This window comes from Cherax quadricarinatus, chromosome 69, assembly GCF_038502225.1.
Source record: "Cherax quadricarinatus isolate ZL_2023a chromosome 69, ASM3850222v1, whole genome shotgun sequence".
Classification (NCBI taxonomy): domain Eukaryota; kingdom Metazoa; phylum Arthropoda; class Malacostraca; order Decapoda; family Parastacidae; genus Cherax; species Cherax quadricarinatus.
Genome location: NC_091360.1, coordinates 972487 through 997412, shown reverse-complemented (window position 1 = coordinate 997412; position 24926 = coordinate 972487). Strand labels below are relative to the sequence as shown.

At 39.8% G+C, this 24926-nt stretch overlaps 1 protein-coding gene across 4 annotated transcripts; it reads left to right on the top strand.

The window, feature by feature from the left end:
• The first annotated feature begins 664 nt into the window (after positions 1–664).
• Wdr92 (WD repeat domain 92) lies at positions 665–24210 on the top strand. Of its 4 annotated transcripts, none has more exons than XM_053795781.2 (5): positions 665–788; positions 2721–2861; positions 14949–15018; positions 18949–19119; positions 23481–24210. In XM_053795781.2, the coding sequence occupies exons 2-5, from the start codon at positions 2730–2732 to the stop codon at positions 24170–24172; spliced, it is 1065 nt and encodes a 354-aa protein (XP_053651756.2). In that variant the 5' UTR covers positions 665–788; positions 2721–2729; the 3' UTR covers positions 24173–24210. The 4 variants fall into 4 exon arrangements, with proteins under 4 accessions (XP_053651756.2, XP_053651758.2, XP_053651757.2 ...); XM_053795783.2 differs by having other exon boundaries at positions 679–812; XM_053795782.2 differs by having other exon boundaries at positions 773–912.
• Positions 24211–24926: the final 716 nt, after the last annotated feature.

Below are 24926 nucleotides of genomic sequence, written 5' to 3'. Positions count from 1 at the left end.
GCTGTCAATGGAAATAAGCCAAGGCTGTCAATGGAAATAAGCCAAGGCTGTCAATGGAAATAAGCCAAGGCTGTCAATGGAAATAAGCCAAGGCTGTCAATGGAAATAAGCCAAGACTGTCAATGGAAATAAGCCAAGGCTGTAATGGAAATAAGCCAAGACTGTCAATGGAAATAAGCCAAGGCTGTCAATGGAAATAAGCCAAGACTGTCAATGGAAATAAGCCAAGGCTGTCAATGGAAATAAGCCAAGACTGTCAATGGAAATAAGCCAAGGCTGTCAATGGAAATAAGCCAAGGCTGTCAATGGAAATAAGCCAAGTACCTCAACTGAAATAAGTCAAGGCTCCCCAATCAATGGAAATAAGTCAAGGCTCTCAACGGAAATAAGTCAAGGATCCAAATGGTAATAAGTCAAGAATCTCAACGAAAATAAGTCAAAGATCAAAATGGAAATAAGTCAAAGACCCCAGAGGAAATAAATCAAGGACCAAAATAGAAGTAAGTCAGGGACAGTTTCACTTCTTTATTATATGACCAAAATGAAAATCAGTCACTTTGTCTGATTTCTGAGTTATCCTAGATAATTTACACATATGTTATTATGTATGATAATTGTGGTTATGTGTACCTGTGCCTAAATGTCACTTATAATAAGAGATCAAGTGGCAAGGATATAATAAGGTGAGCTGTCAGTGTACCTTATTACTGACAACAAGCACCTGAGTGTGGAGACCCTGGCTCACTCAGCACCTGATTACCCCAGTCACTCAGCATCTGATTACCCCAGTTAGTCATCACCTGATTTCCCCAGTCAGTACCTGATTTACTCCTAGTTTGCAATTGGTTGTCATCCCCCGTCAGTTGCTGATTTCTCCCAGTCAGACAGCAACTGTTTGGTTTCTTCTAGAAGGTACCTGATTTCCCTCCCCCGTTTTTCCCAGTCAGCAGCTGATTTCCCTCGACTCAGTCGCTGATACCCTCTCTTCCAGTTAGTAGCTGATTTCCCACGACTCAGTAGCTGATTTCCCCCGACTGTAGGTGATTTCCTGCAGTCAGTACCTGATTTCCCCAGTAAGCAGGTGATTTTCTCCAGTCAGTAGCTGATTTCCCCAGTCAGTATCTGATTTCCTCTAAATACCTGATTTTTTCCAGTACCTGATTTCCTCCAGCTCAGTACCTGATTTAATTAAGTTTATTTAGGTTCCATAAACAAGTTTAGATTTTTTTTAGTTGTCTTATATAGTGACAAAGTATTATATATCACTATATAGTGACAGTCTTATATAGTGACAGTGTATAGTGATACTCTTATATAGTGACAGTGTATAGTGATACTCTTATATAGTGATACTCTTATATAGTGATACTCTTATATAGTGATACTCTTATATAGTGATACTCTTATATAGTGATACTCTTATATAGTGATACTCTTATATAGTGATACTCTTATATAGTGATACTCTTATATATTATTATTATTATAATCAAAAAGAAGCGCTAAGCCACAAGGGCTATACAGCTACTCTTATATAGTGATACTTTTATATAGTGATACTCTTATATAGTGATACTTATATAGTGATACTCTTATATAGTGATACTCTTATATAGTGATACTCTTATATAGTGATACTCTTATATAGTGATACTCTTATATAGTGATACTCTTATATAGTGATACTCTTATATAGTGATTTTCTTATATAGTGATACTTATATAGTGATACTCTTATATAGTAATACTCTTATATAGTGATACTCTTATATAGTGATATTCTTATATAGTGATACTCTTATATAGTGATACTCTTATATAGTGATAGTCTTATATAGTGATACTCTTATATAGTGATACTCTTATATAGTGATAGTCTTATATAGTGATACTCTTATATAGTGATACTTATATAGTGATACTCTTATATAGTGATAGTCTTATATAGTGATAGTCTTATATAGTGATACTCTTATATAGTGATACTCTTATATAGTGATACTCTTATATAGTGATTTTCTTATTTAGTGATATTCATATATAATGACTATAGTGACAGTGTATAGTGATACTCTTATATAGTGATAGTCTTATATAGTGATACTCTTATATAGTGATATTCTTATATAGTGATACTCTTATATAGTGATACTCTTATATAGTGATACTCTTATATAGTGATACTCTTATATAGTGATACTCTTATATAGTGATACTCTTATATAGTGATACTTATATAGTGATACTCTTATATAGTGATATTCTTATATAGTGATATTCTTATATAGTGATATTCTTATATAGTGATACTTATATAGTGATACTCTTATATAGTGATACTCTTATATAGTGATACTCTTATATAGTGATATTCTTATATAGTGATATTCTTATTTAGTGATATTCATATATAATGACTATAGTGACATTCTTATATAGTGACAATGTATAGTGATGTATAATGACAATGTATAGTGACATTTTTACATAGTGACAATGTTAAGTAATGTTCTTATATAGTGACATTCTGTATAGAGGACATTCTTATGTATGTAGTGACATTCTTATATAGTGGCATATTCTTATAGTGTCATTCATATGTAGAAATCTATTCTAATATAATGACATTCTTATATAGTGATATTCATATGTAGAAGCATTCTTATATAATGCCATTCGTATATAGAGACGTATGTATATCTATGATAATTTTTCAACAGTTGTGAGTGATGGAGAAGCCTCAGGTGCTGGTGTACATAGAGAAAAGCTTAAATTACAGTGCCTTCGATGTCAAGTGGATACCCAGGTCGGCCAAGCTGGTATCTATTGGCAGCCATCCCCAGGGCACCGGGGCACTGCAGGTACTGATGTCATACTTATTTTAAGTGCTGCTGGGGTATATTCATGAGAGGTTTGCTTTGCAGGGGCATATTCAGGGGGAGGTTTCCTGGTTGCCCAGAAACTGCCCATGCTGCTTGTCTGAAGTACCTTTTAAAGTGTTTATGATATACAGTACCATTACTATGCCTTTGAAGAGTTTTGAGAGTTTTTCTTCGTCCATATCCCGGCTCTGGTCCAGGTTTGTCTGATGCTTGATTGGTCAACCAGGCTGTTGGACACTGAATATTTATTCTCTAAATTACTTCTTGATTAACTTTTCAAATGTAATAATATCCATTGCATATGTCCTCTAAATTCCCTGATATTTATCAGATTTAAAAAATTCTGGAAAGGGGGATTCTTCAAAAAACCTCTACCATAATCCTGGGTATGCCCATATGTTGAATCCTATGATGGTAAGTGGGTACCTTGAGGGCAGTGATGGGCTCTTCTTCCAAGACTCTGGAGCTGTCCTCCCTTTCCTTGGGTCAAATCTGATTGCCTGCCTGCCTTTCACTGCAACATGGCCCCTGCTAACTTAACATTTCCCAATGAATAAAATATTAGAACTGGGTCCCTGATGATGCTGATAAAGGGCTTTTGATCCAACGAATTGAAGCCACCCTCTCCTCCCCTTGGATCAAACCAGAGTGCTTCTGATTACCCAGATGCTTATAACACACATAGGTTTAGCAATTCCCATGAATAATAGTAATTATAATAATAATAATACAGTAATAATGATAATTACTGTATACAGTGGAACTTTGGTTTTCATGATTAATCTGATCTAAAAAGTCTGACAAAAAGCGAATCGTATGAAAACTTAAGCAATATTTTCCATAAGAAATAATGTAAATCCAATTAATCTGTTCCAGACACCCAAAAATATTAACAAAAAATAAATTTTATAGAGAATATAGTTTTACATGCTGAAAACAAAGAGAAATATAAATGACTAATGAAATGGATAAATGAACATTTAACATCACATTTACCTTTAGTGAAGACTCTTGGCATATGGAAGATGGCAAGGAGAGGAGAGAGAGGAGAAGAGGTTATTGTTTGGAAGGGAAATCCTCTTCCGTAAGGACTTCAGGTATCAAGGCCCTATCTGGGGTTACTTCCCTTCTTTGTCTTTTAGTGGCACTAGGACCAGCTTGAGAGTCACTGTACCCATGTCACACAAAAAATCTGTCCAGAGAGGTCTGTTTCTGTCATCTCTTTAAGATTTGCCTAAAATGGGACAAGGCATTCTCATTGAACATGATGCAGACATGGCTTGCAACAGCTCTGTTAGGGTGATATTTCTCCACAAAACTTTGCAACTCGCTCCACTTTGCACACATGTCCTTAATCACTGAAGAAGGCACACTCTTCCCTCTCTCTTCCTCCTCCCCTGAAGCAATTTCCTCAGCTGCAGTCTGTTGCTGTTCCAGTTGAAGGTCTTGCATCTCTTCAGTGGTTAGCTCTTCCCTGTGGTCATCCACCAACTCTTCCACATCCTGGCCACTCACATCCAACCCCATAGACTTCCCCAAAGACACAGTAGATTCCACAGTAGGCACAGGGTCATCAGAGTCAGCTCAAACCCTTCAAAATCCTTCTTGAGGACACATTTTGGCCACAATTTTCTCCAAGCAGAGTTCATCATCCTAGAAGTCACTCCCTGCCAAGCCTTATCTATAAGGCTTATGCAGCTGAGGATATTGAAGTGATTCCTCCAGAACTCTCTTAGGGTCAATCCAGTGTCTGAGGTCACCTCCAAGGACAATTGAAACAGTGCTTTGGTGTTGAGGTTTTTGAAGTTTAAAATGACCTGCTGGTCCATGGAATGGATGAGAGGAGTGGTATTAGGGGGCAAGAACTCACTGTGATGAAACTAAACTTCTCCAACAATTGGTCTTCCAAGTTCGGATGATGAGCAGGAGCATTGTCCATTACCAGGAGGCACTTGAGTGGCACTTGATTTTGTTTTTCTTGAACACTCAGGGATTTTCAGAGTGATACACCAGTAAAGGCTTCACTTTGAAATCCCCACTAGTGTTACCACAGAACAAAAGAGTTAGCCTATCCTTCATAGGCTTGTGTCCTGGCAGTGCCTTTTCCTCCTGCATGATGTAGGTCCTTTTTGGCATTTTCTTCCAAAGGAGGCCTGTTATGCCACAGTTGAAGACTTGTTGGGGGAGGAATCCTTCATCCTCTATGTACATACTCCTTGAATTCATCAATGAATTCTTCGGCCCCACGTTTGTCCGAACTTGCAGCCTTGCCATGCCTTACCACACTGTGTATGCCAGTTCGCTTCTTGAATTTGTCGAGCCAGCCTCTGCTGGCCTTAAATTCACTAACAGCAGCACTCATTCCAAGCATTTTCTTTGCGAGATCCGCATGCAGCTGCCTTGCCTTTTTGCAGATTATCACCTCTTGATAACTGTTTATCGTTGATCCACACCAACAACAACTTCTCAGCAACCACCCAGGGAAGTACTACCGTCCTGCCAGATGACTGTGAAACAAAAACCTGTAACTGTTTTGCATGATGGTAGGATTGCTGGTTTCTTTTTCTGTCTCATAAACACGCTAAGATAACAGGGATATCTTGCTACTCCTACTTACACTTTGGTCACACTTCACAGACACGCACATGCATATATATATATACATACATCTAGGTTTTTCTCCTTTTTCTAAATAGCTCTTGTTCTTTTTTATTTCTTCTATTGTCCATGGGGAAGTGGAAAAGAATCTTTCCTCCGTAAGCCATGCGTGTCGTATGAGGCGACTAAAATGCCGGGAGCAATGGGCTAGTAACCCCTTCTCCTGTATACAATTACTAAAAAAGAGAAGAAGAAAAACTTTATAAAACTGGGTTGCTTAAATGTGCGTGGATGTAGTGCGGATGACAAGAAACAGATGATTGCTGATGTTATGAATGAAAAGAAGTTGGATGTCCTGGCCCTAAGCGAAACAAAGCTGAAGGGGGTAGGAGAGTTTCAGTGGGGGGAAATAAATGGGATTAAATCTGGAGTATCTGAGAGAGTTAGAGCAAAGGAAGGGGTAGCAGTAATGTTAAATGATCAGTTATGGAAGGAGAAAAGAGAATATGAATGTGTAAATTCAAGAATTATGTGGATTAAAGTAAAGGTTGGATGCGAGAAGTGGGTCATAATAAGCGTGTATGCACCTGGAGAAGAGAGGAATGCAGAGGAGAGAGAGAGATTTTGGGAGATGTTAAGTGAATGTATAGGAGCCTTTGAACCAAGTGAGAGAGTAATTGTGGTAGGGGACTTGAATGCTAAAGTAGGAGAAACTTTTAGAGAGGGTGTGGTAGGTAAGTTTGGGGTGCCAGGTGTAAATGATAATGGGAGCCCTTTGATTGAACTTTGTATAGAAAGGGGTTTAGTTATAGGTAATACATATTTTAAGAAAAAGAGGATAAATAAGTATACACGATATGATGTAGGGCGAAATGACAGTAGTTTGTTGGATTATGTATTGGTAGATAAAAGACTGTTGAGTAGACTTCAGGATGTACATGTTTATAGAGGGGCCACAGATATATCAGATCACTTTCTAGTTGTAGCTACACTGAGAGTAAAAGGTAGATGGGATACAAGGAGAATAGAAGCATCAGGGAAGAGAGAGGTGAAGGTTTATAAACTAAAAGAGGAGGCAGTTAGGGTAAGATATAAACAGCTATTGGAGGATAGATGGGCTAATGAGAGCATAGGCAATGGGGTCGAAGAGGTATGGGGTAGGTTTAAAAATGTAGTGTTAGAGTGTTCAGCAGAAGTTTGTGGTTACAGGAAAGGGGGTGCAGGAGGGAAGAGGAGCGATTGGTGGAATGATGATGTAAAGAGAGTAGTAAGGGAGAAAAAGTTAGCATATGAGAAGTTTTTACAAAGTAGAAGTGATGCAAGGAGGGAAGAGTATATGGAGAAAAAGAGAGAGGTTAAGAGAGTGGTGAAGCAATGTAAAAAGAGAGCAAATGAGAGAGTGGGTGAGATGTTATCAACAAATTTTGTTGAAAATAAGAAAAAGTTTTGGAGTGAGATTAACAAGTTAAGAAAGCCTAGAGAACAAATTGATTTGTCAGTTAAAAATAGGAGAGGAGAGTTATTAAATGGAGAGTTAGAGGTATTGGGAAGATGGAAGGAATATTTTGAGGAATTGTTAAATGTTGATGAAGATAGGGAAGCTGTGATTTCGTGTATAGGGCAAGGAGGAATAACATCTTGTAGGAGTGAGGAAGAGCCAGTTGTGAGTGTGGGGGAAGTTCGTGAGGCAGTAGGTAAAATGAAAGGGGGTAAGGCAGCCGGGATTGATGGGATAAAGATAGAAATGTTAAAAGCAGGTGGGGATATAGTTTTGGAGTGGTTGGTGCAATTATTTAATAAATGTATGGAAGAGGGTAAGGTACCTAGGGATTGGCAGAGAGCATGCATAGTTCCTTTGTATAAAGGCAAAGGGGATAAAAGAGAGTGCAAAAATTATAGGGGGATAAGTCTGTTGAGTGTACCTGGTAAAGTGTATGGTAGAGTTATAATTGAAAGAATTAAGAGTAAGACGGAGAATAGGATAGCAGATGAGCAAGGAGGCTTTAGGAAAGGTAGGGGGTGTGTGGACCAGGTGTTTACAGTGAAACATATAAGTGAACAGTATTTAGATAAGGCTAAAGAGGTCTTTGTGGCATTTATGGATTTGGAAAAGGCGTATGACAGGGTGGATAGGGGGGCAATGTGGCAGATGTTGCAAGTGTATGGTGTAGGAGGTAGGTTACTGAAAGCAGTGAAGAGTTTTTACGAGGATAGTGAGGCTCAAGTTAGAGTATGTAGGAAAGAGGGAAATTTTTTCCCAGTAAAAGTAGGCCTTAGACAAGGATGTGTGATGTCACCGTGGTTGTTTAATATATTTATAGATGGGGTTGTAAGAGAAGTAAATGCGAGGGTCTTGGCAAGAGGCGTGGAGTTAAAAGATAAAGAATCACACACAAAGTGGGAGTTGTCACAGCTGCTCTTTGCTGATGACACTGTGCTCTTGGGAGATTCTGAAGAGAAGTTGCAGAGATTGGTGGATGAATTTGGTAGGGTGTGCAAAAGAAGAAAATTAAAGGTGAATACAGGAAAGAGTAAGGTTATGAGGATAACAAAAAGATTAGGTGATGAAAGATTGAATATCAGATTGGAGGGAGAGAGTATGGAGGAGGTGAACGTATTCAGATATTTGGGAGTGGACGTGTCAGCGGATGGGTCTATGAAAGATGAGGTGAATCATAGAATTGATGAGGGAAAAAGAGTGAGTGGTGCACTTAGGAGTCTGTGGAGACAAAGAACTTTGTCCTTGGAGGCAAAGAGGGGAATGTATGAGAGTATAGTTTTACCAACGCTCTTATATGGGTGTGAAGCGTGGGTGATGAATGTTGCAGCGAGGAGAAGGCTGGAGGCAGTGGAGATGTCATGTCTGAGGGCAATGTGTGGTGTGAATATAATGCAGAGAATTCGTAGTTTGGAAGTTAGGAGGAGGTGCGGGATTACCAAAACTGTTGTCCAGAGGGCTGAGGAAGGGTTGTTGAGGTGGTTCGGACATGTAGAGAGAATGGAGCGAAACAGAATGACTTCAAGAGTGTATCAGTCTGTAGTGGAAGGAAGGCGGGGTAGGGGTCGGCCTAGGAAGGGTTGGAGGGAGGGGGTAAAGGAGGTTTTGTGTGCGAGGGGCTTGGACTTCCAGCAGGCATGCGTGAGCGTGTTTGATAGGAGTGAATGGAGACAAATGGTTTTTAATACTTGACGTGCTGTTGGAGTGTGAGCAAAGTAACATTTATGAAGGGATTCAGGGAAACCGGCAGGCCGGACTTGAGTTCTGGAGATGGGAAGTACAGTGCCTGCACTCTGAAGGAGGGGTGTTAATGTTGCAGTTTTAAAAACTGTAGTGTAAAGCACCCTTCTGGCAAGACAGTGATGGAGTGAATGATGGTGAAAGTTTTTCTTTTTCGGGCCACCCTGCCTTGGTGGGAATCGGCCGGTGTGATAATAAAAAAAAAAAAAAAAAAAATAAATATATTTACCTCTTTCGCAACATCATCAACATGGGAAGTCTGCATCGTTGATGTAGACTTCCCATGCATCCTGGTGAGATTGGCCATGCGTACGCGACTTTCGTACTTTGCTACGAGTTCTTTCTTGAATTATATCATGTTTCTAGCCTTCTTTATCAAAGGGCTGGCACTCGGAACTTTCTTTGGCCCCATGGTGGCTTATTTAGCACTCGCAATCAATAAACAAGCGCAAAAACAATAGATTATTATGAAATGTTTCAGATGAATGCGCAGGGTGTTGCTCACTCAATGAAAAACAAAGGCAGACTGAATCACGAACGCATGGGATGCTTTTTGTGGATGCTTGAGTGGTCGAGTCACATGGACATGTTTGGTACGGACCATTTTCAACTCTACAAAAACAGAGCGGATGTACGAAAACTGGGGACAAAATTTAAACGAAAAAAGTCAGCGCAAACCGAATCCTACGAAAACTGGGCCATACGAAAACCGAGGTTCCAATGTATTTATAATGATTATAATACGTAATAGCTATTATTGGATAATTCACTTTTATGGTGTAATGTGTTAGAAAATAAATATAAACCACCGTATAAAGTAGAACCTCCATATCTGCCGGTCGGGTTTCTGCGGTTTCAGGTATCCACTGTTTATCGTGGCCCAAAAATAACCCTAAAGTTTGCTTAATAATGACACCAAAGCACAACAGTACTGATGATGACAGTTGTTCAAAGCCAAAAAGCCAAAATAAAAAAGTGCTTATTGTGTGTAATTTATCAATTAAAATTTATCATAGGTATGTATGTAAATGAAAAATGACTTGTATGTAGGGTTCACTACCATTCATGGTTTCAGGTATCCACAGTAGGCCTTGGAATGAATCCCCCATGGATATGGCGGTCCTACTGTATATGATAAAATAAGTCACATCTTTCTTGGAACATTGAACAAATAAATGATAAATTGTAAATAAAAGCTATATTAATTAATATTGGTAGAATTACTGACACAAGTGCAACTATTGTAACATTTTATTGTGGCACAGTTTCGCTCTCCAGAAGCCTTGTCAAGCTTGACAAAGCTCCTGGAGAGCAAGACATTGCCTTTTACGTAACAAATGTTGTCCTTTTACTTAACAATAGCTATATTACACTTTGGTTGACCCTGGACTACAATAATGGCTGGAACAAACTGAAATATTATTAAGCTTTTGTTTACAATTTTGGACTTGTCCTCCTCTTCCTTTGGATCAAAACTTGATTGCCTTTCATTCTCCAGCTGCTGCATGACTCCTTCAGGTTTGGTGCTTCGTCCTAGTGAGGGTGATAATATGCTACAATTCGTAGTTTAGCTGTGAACTGTTTCAGCTATGATATTGTGACTTGTTTTTTGTATATGATTTATATTCATTCATTTTATAGGGTTAACACTTGTTTTTAATATAATAAGTATAATAATAATTATTATACACATTTTATATTCTCAAGTTTGATGAATATTCAAAAGAAGTGGAGGCAAAAGCAGCTCCAGTTACTTGGATCAAGAGCATTTCTACTATAGAAGGACCCCATACCGAGTATATGGCTAATCTCAGAGTTTCAGGTCTTCCAGTAAATGTAGATATTAGATGTTATATTTATTGACAATGTTTTGTGTTCTGTTTTAGAGAGTACAATTTATTTAGTTGCATAAACTTTTACATTGCATCAGTAAACTCTCACCACAATGAACCTCTATATAAGAAATTTGGAATAAAAACTGCTGTGTTCATTGATTTGGTGAGAATGGTCTGAGTCCATTAAAAAATAAAGTTATGATACAGTAAGTCTTGTACTTATGAACATGTTAAGAATTTTCCTAATTGTGTATAATATTATTATATCATTATTGTGTATAATATCATTATTATACACAATACAGGTCCCCAATGTGTAAGTTGAAGACTTCCTGTATTATGGATACAGCCTCTCCTCCCTTAGCAACGTACTCATTTACCGATGACTTGGAATTACGACGGGCTCTGACCAGTACGCATACCTAAATACAGCTTCTCCTCACTTAGCGATGTACTCGTTTACCGACACCTTGGACTTACGACTGGCTCTCTGACCAATATTTATACAGTGGTCCCTCGCTTTTCGTAGTTCTCGGCAATCGTAAATTTCGCCAATCATAGGGGTATTTTCGCATAAACATGGACTCGCTTTTCATAGGTTGACTTGCGAGTCGTAGTTTGTCCGGGACGCGTACCCACGGCGTGAGCCGTGGCGGCAGCCAGTCTGGCATTGTTTACCAGTGAGCGAAGGTCCCCTCACGTGCTCCAGCGAAATATTTCATAATATTCCATTTATTTTAGTGCTTGCAAGTACTAAATAAGCTACCATGGCTCCAAAGAAAGCTCCTAGTGCCAAGCCTGTGGTAAAGAAGGTAAGAAATATGATTGAATTTAAGAAAAGCATCATTGAACAATGTGAAAGTGGTACAAGTGTGGCCGAACTGTCCAGGATGTATAAGAAACCCTACACAACCTTATGTTCTATAGTGGCCAAGAAAAAGGAAATCAAGGATGCTGTTGTTGCAAAGGGAGTAACTATGCTGACAAAAATGAGATCACCAGTACTGGAAGAGGTTGAGAAGTTATTATTGGTGTGGATAAATGAGAAACAATTAGCAGGAGATACTCTTATGACTTCGATTATTTGTGAAAAGGTTAGGCAGTTGCATGAAGATTTGGTAAAGAAATTGCCTGCAAATAGTGATGTGAGTGAATTTAAGGCCAGCAAAGGCTGGTTTGAGAGATTTAAGAACAGTACTGGCATACACAGTGTGGTAAGGCATGGTGAGGCTGCCAGTTCGAACCACAAGGCGGCTGAAAAATATGTGCATGAATTCCAGGAGTACATAGAGGCTGAAGGATTGAAACCTGAACAAGTGTTCAATTGTGACGAAACAGGCCTCTTTTGGAAAAAAATGCCAAAGAGGACCTTCATTACACAAGAGGAAAAGGCAATGCCAGGACATAAGCCTATGAAAGACAGGCTGACGCTAATGTTCTGTGCTAATGCTAGTGGGGATTTCAAAGTGAAGCCATTACTAGTGTACCATTCAGAAAATCCCAGAGTGTTCATGAAAAACAATGTTATGAAGAGAAATTGTCTTTCATAGGCTTATGTCCTGGCATTGCCTTTTCCTCTTGTGTAATGAAGGTCCTCTTTGGCATTTTCTTCCAAAAGAGGTCTGTTTCTTCACAATTGAACACTTGTTCAGGTTTCAGTCCTTCAGCCTCTATGTACTCCTGGAATTCATGCACATATTTTTCAGCTGCCTTGTGGTCCGAACTGGCAGCTTCACCATGCCTTACCACACTGTGTATGCCAGTATGGTTCTTAAATCTCTCAAACCAGCCTTTGCTGGCCTTAAATCCACTCACTTCACCACTATTTGCAGGCAATTTCTTTACCAAATCTTCATGCAACTGCCTAGCCTTTTCACAAATAAACAAAGTCATAAGAGTATCTCCTGCTAATTGTTGCTCATTTATCCACACCAATAATAACTTCTCAACCTCTTCCAGTACTGGTGATCTCATTTTTGTCAGCATAGTTACTCCCTTTGCAACAACAGCATCCTTTATTTCATTTTTCTTGGCCACTATGGAACATAAGGTTGTGTAGGGTTTCTTATACATCCTGGACAGTTCGGCCACACTTGTACCACTTTCACATTGTTCAATGATGCTTTTCTTAAATTCAATCGTAAATTCACTGGTAAATTCACTGGTAAACAATGCCAGACTGGCTGCCGCCCTGGCCCACGCCGTGCGTACGCGTCCCGGACGAACTACGACTCGCGAGTCAACCTATGAAAAGTGAGTCCATGTTTATATGAAAATACCCCTATGATTGGCGAATTTTACGATTGCCGGGAACTACGAAAAGCAGGGGACCACTGTATTTCATGTAAAAATTTTTTTTGTTTTAATACTTTTGGGTGTCAGGAACGGATTAATTGTATTTACATTATTTCTTAATTCGTAAATTTCATTTATAGTAACGGCTCCAGGAACGGATTAATTACGAAAAACGAGGGACCACTGTACCTAAATAATGTATATTAGACCTGATTTCCTCGATTCTTTTTATTACAATATATACAGTAAACTACTGTATAATCATTTAAAAATATACCAGAAATGTCATAAATGTTGCAAAGGTGACATTAAAACAATATCGAGGATGGTTGACAAAAACTCACCAACATTATAGTATGCTCCTCACTTACTGACGAATTCGTTTACCGACGTGGTCTTAGGAACAGAGCTCCATCATTGAGTGAGGAGAGGCTGTATTATACACAACTGAGGAGGTCCCCAATGTGTTTGTAAGTTGAGGACTTACTGTATTGTGGCAGGAATGATTCACCAAAATCCTGTTCTTAGGAGAGGAATCTATGATGATGTTTTGGATCATTCTGGATCATTGTTTACAGAACTGTTTATTGTTGTTATTATCATGAGAGAACATCTTCCATCCACCACACTTGTCTTACCAGCCATAACCTCTCCTGCAGTCCTCCATTTTCTTTTTCTTGTCCTTAGACTTCCTCTACTACTACTACTACTACTACTACTTTTTCTACTACTACTACTACTACTTTTTCTACTAATTTTACTACTACTACTTTTTCTACTAATTTTACTACTACTACTACTTTTTCTACTAATTTTACTACTACTACTACTACTTTTTCTACTAATTTTACTACTACTACTACTACTTTTTCTACTAATTTTACTACTACTACTACTACTTTTTCTACTAATTTTACTACTACTACTACTACTACTTTTTCTACTAATTTTACTACTACTACTACTACTTTTTCTACTAATTTTACTACTACTACTACTTTTTCTACTAATTTTACTACTACTACTACTTTTACAACCACATTTACTATTACTACTAGTACTATTACTGCTGCTGCTACTACTACTTCATTTACCTCACAACACACTACGCTCTGACTCGTGTCACTACCCATACCTGCTGCTACCACTACTATTACTACTACTGCCACTACTACTACTGCCACTACTACTACTGCCACTACTACTACTACTGCCACTACTACTACTACTACTACTACTACTACTGCCACTACTACTACTACTACTACCAATACCACTACTACTACCACTACTACTGCCACCACTAATACCACCACTACTACCACCACTACTACCACCACTACTACCACCACTACTACTACCACTACTACCACCACTACTACCACCACTACTACCATCACTCCTACCACCACTCCTTCAACTACTACTATTACTACTATGATGACAACCACTACCGCCACCACCATTTCCTTCATTTTATTTTTTTTCTTCCTCGCTTTCTCCCCTCCCCACCTTCCTCTCAAATACGTACATATATATACTGCCCCCTACCTTCACACTTCTGTATGTGACTAGTTCATGGGCCAAGTCGGACTGAAGCATCATCATAAACTCTTTCTCTTGTGTGAGAGTTATTTGTGTATCTGGAGTTTATCTGGAGAGAGTTCCGGGGGTCAACGCCCCCGCGGCCCGGTCTGTGACCAGGCCTCCTTAGGTCAGTGTCCCAGGATGCGACCCACACCAGTCGACTAACACCCAGGTACCCATTTTACTGATGGGGAACATAGACAACAGGTGAAAAGAAACACGTCCAATGTTTCTACTCTGGCTGGGAATCGAACCCAGGCCCTCACCGTGTGAAGCGAGAGCGTTAACCACCAGGCCAGGTTTCTTACACTTTTTTGTCAAAAAGGTGTACCTCATAAGTACAGTAGATCCTTGTCTAAGACAAGTTATATTTCTGAAAAAAAGATGTCTTATGGAACAATGTACTTTGCAAATGCGTCTGATACACGAGTCTGCTGTGTGGTTTTGTAATGTATTAGTCTGTTTGGACACTTGTTCCTCAGTTTACATACACATTTTTTTGTATATTACCAGGTGTACGAGATGAGTGAAGGGGACCTCAAGTTGCTGCATGATGTGGAGCGGCCCAAAGCGTTAAAGTGTGGTATGGATTATTACGTATGTCCCAATATCACCAATTATTTGCTTGTCTAAATTTTAGAATTTACAGTGAGAATATTTTCTGAAGTACAGTGGAACCCCAAATATCGGCCATAATCTGTTCCAGAAGGTCGGCCTAAATTCGAAAAGGCCTAAATTCATAGCCTGCCTGCTGCACTCCCTGCCTTTCTTCCACACTCCCTGTTTCCCTGCTACACTCCCTGCCTCCCTACTATACTCCCTGCTATACTCCCTCCATGCTACACTCCCTGCCTGCCTGCTACACTCCCTGCCTCCCTTCCACACTCCCTGTTTTCCTGCTACACTCCCTGCATGCCTGCTACACTCCCTGCCTCCCTTCTGAAGTACAGTGGAACCCTAAGTATCAGCCGTAATCTGTTCCAGAAGGTTGGCCTAAATTTGAAAAGGCCTAAATTCAAGGAAATATTTACCTGCTTCCCTGCTACACTCCCTGCATGCCTACTACACTCCCTGCCTCCCTTCCACATTCCCTGTTACCCTGCTACACTCCCTGTATACCTGCTACACTCCCTGCATGCCTGCTACACTTCTTGTCTGCCTGCTACACTTCCTGCATGCCTGCTACACTCCCTGCCTACTTGCTACACTCTGCCTCCCTTCCACACTCCCTATTTCCCTGCTACACTCCCTCCCTCCATGGTACACTCCTTGCATGCCTGCTACACTCCCTGCCTCCCTTCAACACTCCCTGTTTCCTTGCTACACTCCCTCCCTCCATGCTACACTCCCTGCATGCCTGCTACATTCCCTGCCTCCCTTCCACACTCCCTGTTTCCCTGCTACACTCCTTCCCTCCATGCTACACTCCTTGAATGCCTGCTGCACTCCCTGCCTCCCTTTCACACTCCCTGTTTTCCTGCTACATTCCCAGCCTGCCTGCTACACTCCCTGCCTCCCTTCCACACTCCCTGTTTCCCTGCTACACTCCCTGCCTGCCTGCTACACTCCCTGCCTGCCTGCTACACTCCCAGCCTGCCTGCTACACTCCCTGCCTCCCTTCCACACACCATGTCTCCCTGCTACACTCCCTGCCTGCCTGCTACTCTCCCTGCCTGCCTGCTACTCTCCCTGCCTGCCTGCTACTCTCCCTGCCTGCCTTCTACACTCCCTGCCTGCCTGCTACACTCCCTGCCTCCCTTCCACACTCCCTGTTTCCCTACTACACTCCCTGCCTCCCTTCCACACACCATGTCTCCCTGCTACACTCCCTGCCTGCCTGCTACTCTCCCTGCCTGCCTGCTACTCTCCCTGCCTGCCTTCTACACTCCCAGCCTGCCTGCTACACTCCCTGCCTCCCTTCCACACTCCCTGTTTCCCTACTACACTCCCTGCCTGCCTGCTACTCTCCCTGCCTGCCTGCTACACTCCCTGCCTCTCTCCACATCTTCCATTGGGCCCAGGGTGGCTTATTTCACAGTCGCACTTAATAAACAAGCACAGCAACCAATGGATTTTAAGGAAATGTTTGGATGAATGCACGGAGTATATGCTCATTCACTGAGAGACACAAGGAAACTGATCCACCCACGTGCAGCGTCCCAGCAGGAGGCGGGCTGACGCATATAATACGGCCGATTTGCTAGGCACCTGCCGAAATACACAGCAAAAACTGGCCTAAATAGGATTCAGCTAATAAACGCAGTGTCTGATACTCAGGGTTCCTCTGTAGATTAAATTTATTCTTAAAACAGGTTGTTTTCTCCAATTCACTTATGTCCCAATATTAATCAGTAATTTGAAACTGGGATTTCATTTTCTAGATTTACAGGCAGTAAATAGCTTCTGTTTCATATATTCTAACATTAAAGATTATTTTTTGATATTAATGCTTATTTTTTATTGCCATTTTATTAATCTGATACAGAGTGATCAAACTATTTTTTGTTGTAGGTGTGTTGACTTTTAAACAGGTATTGTTTTGCTTATAGATATATGTTGTATTTTTTAGCACATTGGCCATCTCCCAACAAGGTAGGGTGGCTCAAGAGAGGAAAATAAATTCACCATCATTCATTCAGTTGGGATCTTCTCAGAGGCATGCTAGCATCATGGTTCAGATAACACTCCAAGCTACAATTTCCTTACAGGCATTATACTTCTTACACAAGCCTGTTCGATGCTCAAAGCCTTCTTTATCCCCTCCCTTCACTCCTTTCTGGGATTACCCCCTATCTCCCCTTTCCCTCCACCCCAGATTTATATCCCTTCTTAGTTATCCTATTCTGCTTCATCTTCTGTAAGTGCCCAGACCATTTCAGTAAGCCCTCCTCAGCCCTCTGAATTATGCCTTTTTTTTTTTTTTTCTCCCCATGCACTGGCCCTCTGTATATCACATCTAAATTGTACAGACTTCTTTTTTTTCTTTTAATACACAAGCCGTCTCCCAGTGAGGCAGTGTGTATTTATTGTTGTGTGACTGTTAAGTACTTGATACTATGATTTTCTTGGATGGATTGAAACTTGGTTCAGCTTTCATTTCTAATTTTTTTCTTTTTTTGCAATTTGTTCCAGCCTTGGTTTGATGACTTGTTTTTCATGATTTATTAAAATTTGTCAACTCAGATTTTATTGGGAATCTTTTCTCAGCGTCCCATTAAAAGCTTGTTCTGTAAAATTTAGTCAGCTTGATAATGTTTAGTCCTGTATAGAGCAGTGTCCCCAACCTGTGCCCTGTGAGTTGCATGTATTATTATTATAATCAAGGGGGAAGCGCTAAACCCGGAGGATTATACAGCACCTGGGGGGGGGGATGTGGAAGGCATTCAGGCTTAATTCGGGGAACTGGAGCACAGATCCAATTCCCTAAATCAAGAGCTCCTCACCAACATCAAGGAACCTTCCTTGAGGGGAGCTGCATGTAGCCCTTCTAGGAAATGGATGTGGCCCTCATATGAAATTGTGAATTCACTTTTATGTAGGTTCCACACTACACAGTGTCAATAAAACCATGTGGCTCTCATCACACATTTGTCCATCAAATGTGGCAGACTTGTGTAGGAAGGTTGAAGACCATGGGTATAGAGTATTGTCTAAGTAAAAGCTTGATCTGCAATGGGTGTTTAGTTTTTTTTTACTATCGTGGGTAGCATGTCATTTTGATTCAGATGTATTCTGGATTGTAGGCTCCCTGACTATTTAAAGATTTTGGCCTGCCAAAATCTAGAGAATGACTCAAATGAGAAAATACATTCACCATCATTCATTCAGTTTCTGTCTTGATAAATTAGACACATGTGCAACACTCTGGTATCTTTATTGAAGAAACGTTTTGCCACACAGTGACTTCATCAGTCCATACAAAAGAGAACATTGAAGAACAGGAGTAGTTTGAGGTAATCAGTCCCTCAGCCATGAGTCTATGTGGTCAGTCCATCAATCTTGAAAAGATTACAGCATATAAGCTACTTCTATGCACATATGCTGTATTCTTTTCAAGATTGATGAACTGACCACATCGACTCGAGGCTGAGGGACTGATTACCTCAAACTACTCCTGTTGTTCAATGTTCTCTTTTGTATGGACTGATGAAGCCACTGTGTGGCAAAACATTTCTTCAATAAAGATACCCAAGTGTTGCATGTGTCTAATTTATCAACTTGTTAGTTCTCTGAACCATTCATCTACAGTCTCTGTCTTGCCATAAGGGTGCTGACATCACAGTTCAGATGACCTCTCTGAACTGTCACATCTTCACCCCTCCTTCAGAGTGCAGCCACTCCTTCCCACCTCCAGGACTCGAATCTGGCTAACCAGTTTTCCTAAATTCTCTTGTTACCTTGCTCACATTTATGAAGGGATTCAAGGAAACTGGTTAGGTGAACTTGAGTCCTGGAGGCACTGTGTTATTTTTGTTGTGTTATTGAAAAAGATTCAATAAATTGATGCCCACAGGAACATTTGGAGCATCAACCCTGGAGGAACGGCACTTAGCCATAGGAGATTTTGAAGGGAAGATGGAAATTATTGACTTGCAGTCTCCTCAGTTGCCAGTTTATTCTGTCAAGGCTCACAGTGAGATCATCAATACAATCGATGGAATTGCTGGACTTGACATTGGCAAAGGTAAGGTTAATACATGAGTATTAATCTCCGTATATTAGCAATACAGCCTCTCCTCACTTAGTGATGTAATCGTTTACTGACGCCTCGGACTTATGATGGGCTTTCTGACCAGTATTCATACCTAAATAGTGTATATTAGAGCTGATTTCTTCTATTTTGTTTATTTCAATATACAGTACACTACTGTATAAACATTTAAAAATATACCAGAAATGTTATAAATGGTGCAAAGGTGACATTAAAACATTATCAAAGATGGTTGACACAAACTCACTACCAATATAGTATGCTCCTCACTTAGTGACGAATTCGTTTAATGACATGGTCTTAGGAACAGAACTCTGTTCTTAAGTGAGGAGAGGCTGTATATATATTTTCTATTATACTGTATATACAGGGATGGTGCTAAGGAGGCTGAAACTCTCCAAAAATTCCATTAGAACCCTATATACCATTGCTTCATAAAAAAGTTCCCTAGGCCTCTCTTCCAACCAGAATACCATCCTTAAGCCATTACTATATAAAACTATACAAATAACCCTCACATAGGAGAGAGGAGCTTATGACGACGTTTCAGTCCGACTTGGACCATTTACAAAGTTACACTAATGGAAAGGAGAGGAGGAGGGGGTATACATAGGCCAGCAGATAGGGACGGGACAAGAGAGGTAATAGAGGAAGATGAGTAGTAGAGGTAGTAGTAGTATTAGTGGAGTCATTCAAAGATTAAGAAAGAGGAGCACTGCGAGGGAGCTAGGTAAATTATTTATTATAAGAGTTCATTAAACACTTAATTTTTCAAGATAAATATAGATACATATTTAACATAGGTCGAGTAGCCTAGTTACGCAAAAGCCCTTAGTTACGCAAAACATTTTGGGCAGACATAATATTATCAAACCTTAAAACAGAATAGTTAATGTGAGATTATATACTTGGACAGTGTAACTTAATTGTATGAAGATAATTAAATCCTGTGCTGAAGATAGTGGAGATCCTTGAAGGCTGGAGGATGCCTTGATGCTGGTGAGGTTTTTGATCCAAGGAACTAGAGCTTTCCTACCCTTTCTTGGATCAGATCTGATTGCTTCCCATTCCCTCGTGCTGTTTGAGATTTATCTCTTCCTCTTAAATATTATAAATAATAATCTTACTGTCAATAATTTCTGCACTTATTAAACCAAGCAGTCAGAGTTCTCTGTAAATTTTGCAACTCTACCACTGCTACTTATTAAACCCCATTTAGTTAGAAATGAAGTAAGTTAAAACCATAGCATGTTTATATATTATTATAAATCTGGTCACTTTCACTTCCAGTTAAAGCCAAATATGAAAAAATCTTTATGAGGATTTTAGTTCTGGTATTTAAAATTTTCTTAAGTCAAATTAATCTTTCTGTAGTATGCAAGTAAATTATGTTTTAAGTTGTGTTTTGACTTCATAAACAGTATATTTTCATGTCTTATTCTGCTGTGTATGACTTAATATGTTCATTGTACTGACTGAACATATACTGTAAACATGCCTTAATGAAATACAGTTTAACAAGTTGAACTTCAGATTCTAAGTTCAATAGTACATTAAGTTTTAGTATGCAGTATTTGATGAAGTAATGCTTGGAACATCTTTGCTGAGAAAAATTGAATTAATTAATTTTTTTTTTTAGCAAGTCGGCCGTCTCCCACCGAGGCAGGGTGACCCAAAACGAAAGACAATCCCCCAAAAGAAAATACTTTCATTATCATCATTCAACACTTTAACCTCACTCACACATAATCACTGTTTTTGCAGAGGTGCTCAGAATACAACAGTTTAGAAGCATATACGTATAGAGATACACAATATATCCCTCCAAACTGCCAATATCCCAAACCCCTCCTTTAAAGTGCAGGCATTGTACTTCCCATTTCCAGGACTCGAGTCCGGCTATATAAAAATAACCAGTTTCCCTGAATCTCTTCACTAAATATTACCCTGCTCACACTCCAACAGCTCGTCATGTCCCAAATACCATTTGTCTCCATTCACTCCTATCTAACATGCTCGCGCACGCTTGCTGGAAATCCAAGTCCCTCGCCCACAAAACCTTTACCTCCTCCCTCCAACCTTTTTGAGGATGACCCCTACCCCGCCTTCCTTCCCCTACAGATTTATACGCTCTCCATGTCATTCTACTTTGATCCATTCTCTCTAAATGACCAAACCACCTCAACAACCCCTCTTCAGCCCTCTAATACTTTTATTAACTCCACACCTTCTCCTAATTTCCACACTCCAAATTTTCTGCATAATATTTACACCACACATTGCCTTTAGACAGGACATCTCCACTACCTCCAACTGCCTCCTTGCTGCAGCATTGACAACCCAAGCTTCACACCCATATAAGAGTGTTGGTACTACTATACTTTCATACATTCCCTTCTTTGCCTCCATAGATAACGTTTTTTTTTGTCTCCACATATACCTCAACGCACCACTCGCCTTTTTTCATTCATCAATTCTATGATTAACCTCATCCTTCATAAATCCATCCACTGACACGTCAACTCCCAAATATGTATCTGAAAACATTCACTTCTTCCATACTCCTCCTCCCCAATTTGATATCCAATTTTCTTTATCTAAATCATTTGATACCCTCATCACCTTACTCTTTTCTATGTTCACTTTCAACTTTCTGCCTTTACACACACTCCCAAACTCATCCACTAACCTTTGCAATTTTTCTTTAGAGTCTCTCATAAGCACGGTATCATCAGCAAAAAGTAACTGTGTCAATTACCATTTTGTATTTGATTCCCCATAACTTAATCCCACCCCTCTCCCGAACACCCTAGCATTTACTTCTTTTACAACCCCATCTATAAATATATTAAACAACCATGGTGACATTACACATCCCTGTCTAAGACCTACTTTTACCAGGAAGTAGTCTCCCTCTCTTCTACACACCCTAACCTGAGCCTCACTATCCTCATGGAAACTCTTTACAGCATTTAGTAACCAACCACCTATTCCATATACTTGCAACATCTGCCACATTGCTCCCCTATCCACTCTATCATATGCCTTTTCTAAACCCATAAATGCAATAAAAACTTCCCCACCTTTATCTAAATACTGTTCACATATATGCTTCAATGTAAACACTTGATCTACACATCACCTACCCACTCTAAAACCTCCTTGCTTATCTGCAATCCTACATTCTGTCTTACCTCTAATTCTTTCAGTAATAACGCTACCGCTTCACACACGGAGGGCCCGGGTTCGATTCCCGGCGGGTGGAAATATTTCGACACGTTTCCTGACACCTGTTGTCCTGTTCACCTAGCAGCAAATAGGTACCTGGGTGTTAGTCGACTGGTGTGGGTCGCATCCTGGGGGACAAGATTAAGGACCCCAATGGAAATAAGTTAGACAGTCCTCGATGACGCACTGACTTTCTTGGGTTATCCTGGGTGGCTAACCCTCCGGGGTTAAAAATCCGAACGAAATCTTATCTTATCTTTTCCTGGTATACTCTGTAAAAATTACAGAGGAATAATTTTACTATCTCTCTTGTCCCCCTTCCCTTTATATAAAGGGACTATACATGCTCTCCGCCAATCCCTAGGTACCTTTCCCTCTTCCATACATTTATTAAACAAAAATACCAACCACTCCAACACTATATCTCCCCTTGCTTTTAACATTTCTGTCATGATCCCATCAGTTCCAGCTGCTTTACCCCCTTTCATTCTATGTAATGCCTCACGCACCTCCCCCACACTCACATCCTGCTCTTCTTCACTCCTAAAAGATGGTATACCTCCCTGGCCAGTGCATGAAATTATCGCCTCCCTTTCTTTGTTGACATTTAAAAGTTCAAAATATTCTCGCCATCTACCCAATACCTCCATCTCCCATCTACTGACTCCCCTACTCTGTTTTTAACTGACAAATCCATTCGTTTCCCAGGCTTTCTTAACTTGTTTAACTCTCTCCAATATTTTTTCTAATATTCATTAAAATTTCTTGACAGTGCCTCTCCCACTCTATCATCTGCTCTCCTTTTGCACTCTCTCACCAGTCTCTTTACTCTCCATATACTCTACTCTTTTTATAACACTTCTGCTTTATAAAAACTTCTCATAAGCTACCTTTTTCTCTTTTATCACACCCTTTACTTCATCATTCCACCAATCACTCCTCTTTCCTCCTGCACCCACCCTCCTATAACCACAATTATATTATTCCTAATTTTTTTTTCCAATTATATTATTTCTAAATAAAGTCATCAGTACTTTCATGTAGAGAGAGAGGGAGAGAAAAGGTGAGAGAGTCTTGCATTAATATATCTACTGATCTTATGCCAGGTGCCCCAGAGATTGCCACGGGTAGTCGTGATGGACTTGTGAAGGTGTGGGATTCCCGTCAAAAAGATCGACCAGTTGTGACCATTGAACCCAAGGACGGGGAACAAAAGCGCGACTGCTGGAGTGTAGCATTTGGAAACTCGCATTCTACTGAAGACAGAACACTTTGTGCTGGTTTTGATAATGGAGATGTCAAGATGTTTGATCTTCGCAGTATGGCTGTTAAGTGGGAATCAAACTTGAGCAATGGTGTGTGCTCACTTGAATTTGATCGTAAAGATATTGTAATGAACAAACTTTTAACAACTACTTTAGAATCAAAGTTCTACATCCACGATCTTCAGACATTCCACAAAGATAAGGGTTTTGCAAGACTGATGGACAAGGGCCACAAGTCAACTGTGTGGTGTGGGAAGCACTTGCCTCAAGATCGTGAAATCTTTGTTACAACAGGTGGTAATGGTTCAATTATGTTATGGAAATATTCATATCCTGTAGCCAGGTCCAAGACACTTGAAGATGGGTCAGAAGTTGGTGTTGTTGGCCAAGTAATCCCACTACAGAATGCCACCCTCACTAGTCAACCCATCACAAGCTTTGACTGGAGTCCAGATAAGATGGGATTAAGCGTATGTTCAGGACTCGATCAGACAATTAGGGTAGTCATTGTTACAAAGCTAAATACAGTATGAATTTCTTTTTTCATAGGTATTTCAATGAGCTATGAAAATTAAAAAGGCTTTTTTCCTTGGCACCATTGCAGCTCCATATTGCACATCACATATAAAAACTATAAACTTTGTATTTTAGCTAAAGCCTTTCTTAAAATACTGCCCATATAAACTCTCGCATATCATTACCTTATAAACCTACTTAGGTAATTCCTAGCTATTTGTGTAATTTTTAGTTTCATTTCTTTCAATATATTGTCCTTAAATTTTGTTCATGCACAGTGTTTACACACTGCATTTTCACTTATGGTTCATAGAAAATTTTGCAGAAATGAGAAAAGGCCTTAGATGCCCATTTCAAAAAATTTGTGAATTAATGCCACCTGGTGACAGGAGACAGACACAGCTTGTATAGTCTTCATTTATCATAATTTAGGAGTTTTATTACTTGTGCTTGCTATTTTGGCCCCGGAGCTTCCTTCATACAACAATTATTACCTCGCCTCAATCAGTTTCTGACTAGTCGTGCACAGCCATAGACAGTGTACATGTATTATTATTATCACATTCAAAACTTAGTGCTAAACTCACAAGGGTCAAACAGTGTAATACAGAGACATCATTCAGGAAAAAGGTATACAAGTACAGTATTCCTCGCACTTCTTTCTTACCGTCTTAGGATTAGGTTTCTTTCATCCATCATATTCGTGTTTCTGAAGCACTGTATTTAGGTTTAGTTAAGCATGTAACTAGATCTTGCCTCACTCAGGCTGCA

What these genes read in the sequence shown, in the direction of transcription:
- Wdr92 (XM_053795781.2), top strand. Translation starts at nt 2,730, where the DNA reads ATGGAGAAGCCTCAGGTGCTGGTGTACATAGAGAAAAGCTTAAATTAC. An exon ending in AGGGCACCGGGGCACTGCAG is followed by an intron (nt 2,862 to 14,948) that starts GTACTGATGTCA and finishes GTATATTACCAG; the next exon opens with GTGTACGAGATGAGTGAAGG. An exon ending in TGGACTTGACATTGGCAAAG is followed by an intron (nt 19,120 to 23,480) that starts GTAAGGTTAATA and finishes ATCTTATGCCAG; the next exon opens with GTGCCCCAGAGATTGCCACG.